The sequence below is a fragment of the Apteryx mantelli genome, chromosome 17, assembly GCF_036417845.1.
Source record: "Apteryx mantelli isolate bAptMan1 chromosome 17, bAptMan1.hap1, whole genome shotgun sequence".
Lineage (NCBI taxonomy): Eukaryota > Metazoa > Chordata > Aves > Apterygiformes > Apterygidae > Apteryx > Apteryx mantelli.
This window is the reverse complement of record NC_089994.1, coordinates 16,944,277-16,950,177: the sequence shown is the minus strand read 5'-3', so window position 1 is coordinate 16,950,177 and position 5,901 is coordinate 16,944,277. Positions and strand designations below refer to the sequence as shown.

Here is a 5,901-nt window from a genome sequence, read left to right as displayed (position 1 = left end):
TTGTAAGCTTAATGTTTCACTGCAGGCTTCAAAACCACAAGTGTCTTTCACTATTTTCATTTTCTAATTTGACAGCTTAGTGTGAAGTTTGCAATATTAATTGTCTAGACAATGTAAACTTAAGCTGAAATTGTTTTGTAGAAGAGCATCCATTGGAACTTTAGCACTGTTAAGTTTTTAAGTCAGTTAACCCCTATTCATCAGTTTTTGTAGGAAAACACATACATTAATAAGTTTTTTCAAGACAACTTAGCATTGTGATGCATTACATCTGTGTTGAGGTTACTGTTACTAGACTGTGAGTTGTGCTAAACTAGGAATTTTTTCAGCTCTAACATGAGCCTTTCTATATCTCATTTTGCCTGCCTTTTGAACAAATGCAGTCCCAGCTCTACAGCGTTGTACACTTGCAGGTTAAAAATAGGCTTTAAAAGTGAGTTCAGTTATTCAGTACTATGTGAAGTTTGTAGCTATCATGCTTAAGTAAAAAAGAACAAACCTCCCTTGCTTCTGCTTCTCACTGGATGCTGCTGTATTCGATGAGGATGGCAGTCTGGAATCGAAGCACATAGGAAGATACCAGTGTCTCCTGCGCTAGTGGTCAGAGGGCCCCAAACATGTCTTTGGGCTGGAGTGGTGGGAAAACCTGCTACCACGAGAGGAGTATTTGCAGCAGTGGCACAAACTCCCTCAGAGCCAAATGTAACTTCAGGTCAGCCTCTAACCGCATCTGTTCTGTGTTACATGCTGCAGTGTAAGAACTTCTGCCAAGCCGCTTACCCAAATGTATGTGCTCACCCACAGCTTGTGTTCCTGTAACACAGTAACTACACAGATGCTTGCCTGGCAGCGGTACCGCTTAAGACATGAGCACTGATACGGGGCCTTCGGGAAGCAGTCCATTCTTCCCCTTTCAGAGCTCCCCCTCATTTCCCCGCTTCTCTATTTCACCGTATGCCCTTCTCTCACTACCTAGGATGCAGGCTGTACCTGCACAAAACTGACCCTCAGATGTGACAGAGAAAACAAGTCAGTTCAGTCAAGTCAAAAAGGGAGTGAGGAGCATGAACGGCTCTATCTCACCTCCAAAACAGTGGAAAAGAGCCCCTCACCTTCATTAAGAAATGAGAGTTGCCCATCAGTGATTAGCCAATACACCTAAGCCCAGAACAGCCATGAGTCTCGCTCTCTACGTTATGTTACTGAGTTTGCATTTGGAAACATCTAGCGGAACAGAAAAATGCTACCATGGCAGTTCACGTGGTACCAGACGTGCTCTGTCCAGTCTCTTCTCTAGAACAAGCAGCAGTGCCCAGAGAAGAGAAGTCACTAGGTTTTGCTGCCTGACATCATGCCTTGTTTACAAACCCAACACTGAATACATTTGAAATGACACAGACAATTTCTCAGATACAGCTGATTCCTACATTAATCGCTGTTAGAGCCGCAGTGATAATCAGTGAGGAGTTGCAGTAGCAGCTTGTACAAAGACCACGCTGCAGATGGGCACACCGAGGCTCACCCTTGGAGGAGCGACTTTTTCAGACCTACTCATGTCTGGCACAGAAACAGCTCACATGAGGGTTGCAACTCCCAACCACAAAGTTGTGTGTCATGCAGCAGGGCTAAATTAGAACAACGCCCAGTGCCTTACCAAGCCAAGGCCACAAGTGAAGTTGCACCACGCTGTTCAGCACCACCAGTGTCAAAAAACCAGACAGAGCAGCGATGCTGAAGGAAAGACACTCGATCGAACAAGGACCAACTACTGCCAGGAATCTCTCAGCTGGAGGTAGCACAGTACTGCACCACGGCGCTGGGAGGCAAGGCAGCCCGCCAGCCTCCTGAGAGCTTGCCAAATCTCCGGTGTAAGAGAAGGATATCCTCACTCTAAGCAGTGCAAATAGGCAGCTCCTGGAAGCACATCACAGGCATATCTGAAAGCTCCAGCTCGCAGCTGGTGTAAGAGCAATGACAGCAGCACAACACAAATAGGCTCCGAGTTCTGTAATCAGACACTTCCTCTCAACCCAAATTTCACTGAAGCTTCCTGGCCGCTTACCGCTCACACACAGCACAGCAGCCGCCTTCCGATCTAGCGCTGAGACACCCTGAAGCCGAGAAGCTTCATAAAAGCAGAAGCGAGCCTTGGCTTCACCTTTGATCTTTCCTCAAATTTACAGCTCCACAAGCGAGCTTAACTGCTGCCGCCGTGTTAGTACCTGCTGCCTGGATGGGGGCAGAGAAGGGCAGCCGCGCACAGCAAAAGAAGCGGCAAGTTTCCATTTCCACATAACCTTATTCTCTGCAATATCAAGAGCGCCTTAATGCGTATACCCAGCACCAGATTTTAGTTTCTCTGGCTTTGAGGTCTCTTAGCTTTCAGGGGACCGAGAATACTCCTGTGCAAATACTTTCAAAACTCTGTTTTATTTAAACCCAACACTACAAACAAAAAAAAAAAAAAAGAGAAAAAGAAAAAACACCCAACACTGCCCACACAACATAAAAAGCTGCAGCCGCTGTGGTTATAATTAACACTGTGATTATTTGAGACATACTTCTCCCAAACCCAACCAGAAAGTGTGTTTGTGCAGAAGTTTCCAGTGCAAGCACACGTGTAACAGACTTCTGTAAAACCCAAAGGGCTCACGTTGGAATCCAAGTCCTTGGATTACCCTGCTGCATTAAGGCACTAAATTTCAGAGGCATTTTTTCCCCACCCCATTCCCTTTCTCCTGCTGCCCAGTAGGACCTGCAGGATTTCTAGCCAGGGACAGTGGAATTGCGCTGCAGTGGACCCAGCAGCAGGCGCCGGTCTTTCTTCCACCATTGCCTTGACTTCAAAAGGTTAGAGGTAATTTCAAGTGCTCCGTCACTCATCAATCATCGCTCGCTTTCCTCCAGGAGCCTGGCAGGCCGGCAGCAGCCCCAGTGCTGCAGGACCTCCCTCGGAGGTGGCACCTCACTCCCTTCGCCTGTGACTAGCTATGAGGCAGTTGTGACTTTCCCTGGCTCCGGCTGCCTGGGAGGAACTGAGCAAAGAGGTCCCAGTACCGCGTCTAACCACAGCTACGAGCTACTGGTCCCGTCCCCTCCCCGTGACAATTCAACAGCTTCAGGAACCCACCGACAGAAAAGGGCTTATTGCAAAACAAAACCCTATGGCTCAAGTACAGTCTGTTAGCAGAGGACATGTTTCTACCGCAACCTGATTTTTAGTCTAAGTATCACGTATTCGTCACCAGTCAACACTCCCCGGTGCTCACCAGGGGCCTCGTTTTCAACCCCTTCTCTAGGGGTGTATTACCGATACCGCACACCTAATGCTGTCATCCTTGACCAGCGTCCACATGATCCACATCTCAGTGGGGTTCAATCTGTGCACAACCATCAGTTCTTTGTACAAGCACGGATCAAAAGGATTAAAAGGCCTCTGGATCCCAAAAGTCTTAAAGCCAGCGTGGTTCTTCGGGGTCACTGCCATCTTTGCCAGACACATTCCCACAAAGACATCATCTATCGGGAAGAGCTCCGTGTCCTCTGCTGTGCTCTGGAGGCGGCGCACGGTCTCTCTAGACATGACGTAGCCGCCCCCACCAGCATACAGAGGATAGTAGGGGTCTCTGTACATGGACTCTGGAATGAAGTATTTGACCTTGGTGTTTCTGATGGGCCGGGCCTTGGCGATCACATCACCAACAAAGAGATCCTGTTCAGGGTCCAGTTCTCGGAGGAACTCGACAATGTTGTAGGTGTTGACAAAGACATCGTCATCGCCCTTGAGCACGAAGCGGGCATGCAGGCAGTCCTCCACGAACCAGCGGAGGAAGTGCAGCTCCTTGAGGGTCAGGTTGAAGAAGTTGTCAATGAAATCCCACTGCACAATGTCGTCAAACTCTTGGCTCTCGTAAGCCAGCAGCTGGTGCAGGGGGTGTGCCTGGATCCTGGCCTCCGAGCGCCCTAGAAGGAATACCAGCCGGATGCGTTTGCTGCCAATAGAGACCTCCTTCCCCCATGTGTTCCTGATCGCCACCCGCTGGTCTATGTTGATGGGGGAAGACTTGATTGCCAGCAACAGAAAGGTCTCTTCGCTGCACCTGGAGGGCTTCAGCAGCGTGGAGAAGCTCCGGCAGTGCTTGTATGTTAAAAAGACGTGGTGAAGCTCTGGGAGGGCGAGAGAGGAATTGGCAAGGGTCAGGTTTGGCAAGCACCTGCTGGCTTCAACACGGTCCAGGACCAAAGACTTAGGCTTGAGAGTTGCTACTTCCACTTTCTGGTCTCCTGACAATGCTGCCAAGTTAATGTCATTCTTCATGTAAAAGAAACACGCCAGCAGCGCGAGTGACAGGGTGTAGAGCACGAGCTTCTTCATCCTGGGATACATCTCCGTCTCTGGGGCAGAACCCAGGCCCTGCGAGTTAAAGAAACACAAGTCGTTTATTAATTACACCTGCAGACTTGCTCTTCCCCTTTCCATCCCCGCAGCCCCCGGGCCCGCAAGCGCAGCTGCAGGCGAGCGGCGAGCGCAGTCCGGCCTCGCCGACGGCCCGGCAGCGACGGGAGCGCGGGGGCGAGACGGCCTGAGTCAGCGCCACGGGAACGCCGCGGCCTCGGCGCTTCCTGCGCCAGCTCCTTTTTTTCGGGTTCCCATCGGGACAGGGGTGCCGCTTCCCAAAGAAAGGGCCCGGCGCGCAGGCTCAGCCGCGGACGCCGCCGAGGCCCGGGGGGGGGGGGTGAGGTTTCCCACGGGAAGGGAAGGGAAAGGGAGGGAAGAAGCGCTGCCGACGGCGCGGCCGGGGCAGGAGCCGGGCCGGGGCCCCGCTGGTGCTGCCGCCGCCGCCGGCCGAGCCCGGGCAGCGGAGCCGCCGCCGACACCTACCGGCAGCCGCTGCAGCCGCCGCACGAGCGCGCGGCACCGGCACCGGCACCGGGACCCGCCCCGGCCCCGCCCGCGCGCAGCCGGCGCCGCGCAGCCCGGGGGGGGCGGTGCGCACCGGGCACCGGCGCTGCGCGCCCGGCTCTGCACAGTGCGCGGCGCTTCCTGCGCACCGGGCGCCGCACGCTGCCCGCGGGGCCGAGCGCGCCGGACCCTGCACGCCGCGCACCGAGCTGGGCACCTTGCGCGCGGGGCCGCGCACGCTGCGCACTGCACACCGAGCCCTGCGCACTGCACACCGAGCCCTACACACTGCACACCGAGCCCTGCGCACTGCACACCGAGCCCTGCGCACTGCACGCAGGACCAAGCACACTGGGCCCTGCACACTGCACACGGGGTCGAGCATGCTGCGCACTGCACACCCCACACCGAGCTCGGCACCCTGCGCACTGCACCCTGCACACGGGGCCAGGCACACTGCGCACCACATACCGCACACTGAGCTCAGCACCCCGCGCACTGCACTCTGCGCACTGCACCCTGCACACGGGGCCAGGCACACTGCGCACCACATACCGCACACTGAGCTCGGCACCCCGCGCACTGCACTCTGCGCACTGCACCCTGCACACGGGGCCGAGCACACTGCGCACCACATACCGCACACCGAGCTCAGCACCCCGCGCACTGCACTCTGCGCACTGCACCCTGCACACGGGGCCGAGCACACTGCGCACCACATACCGCACACCGAGCTCGGCACCCCGCGCACTGCACCCTGCGCACGGGGCCCTGCACCCTGCACACCAACCTCTGCACCTCGTGCCCTGCGCCCCCGGCCCTGCACCCGGCGCCGCAGCAGTCCAGCAGCCGCTCCGCAGCGGCCCCGGGCAGATGACGCTCACTCTGTCATCTCCTGGCGTTGGTGATTCAGCCTGTGGCCGCGTACGTGCTGAACTGGCAGCCACAGTGTTCCGTGGGTTTTATTTCACTAACCTCTACGACTCGCTACACCCGCG

At 55.1% G+C, this 5,901-nt stretch overlaps 1 protein-coding gene across 1 annotated transcript; it reads right to left on the bottom strand.

Moving 5' to 3' along the window:
- Positions 1-2,399: 2,399 nt before the first annotated feature.
- Positions 2,400-4,722, bottom strand: B3GNT4 (UDP-GlcNAc:betaGal beta-1,3-N-acetylglucosaminyltransferase 4). The gene has a single exon (XM_013956188.2). The coding sequence runs from the start codon at positions 4,385-4,387 to the stop codon at positions 3,296-3,298; it is 1,092 nt and encodes a 363-aa protein (XP_013811642.2). The 5' UTR covers positions 4,388-4,722; the 3' UTR covers positions 2,400-3,295.
- Between the last annotated feature and the right edge of the window lie 1,179 nt (positions 4,723-5,901).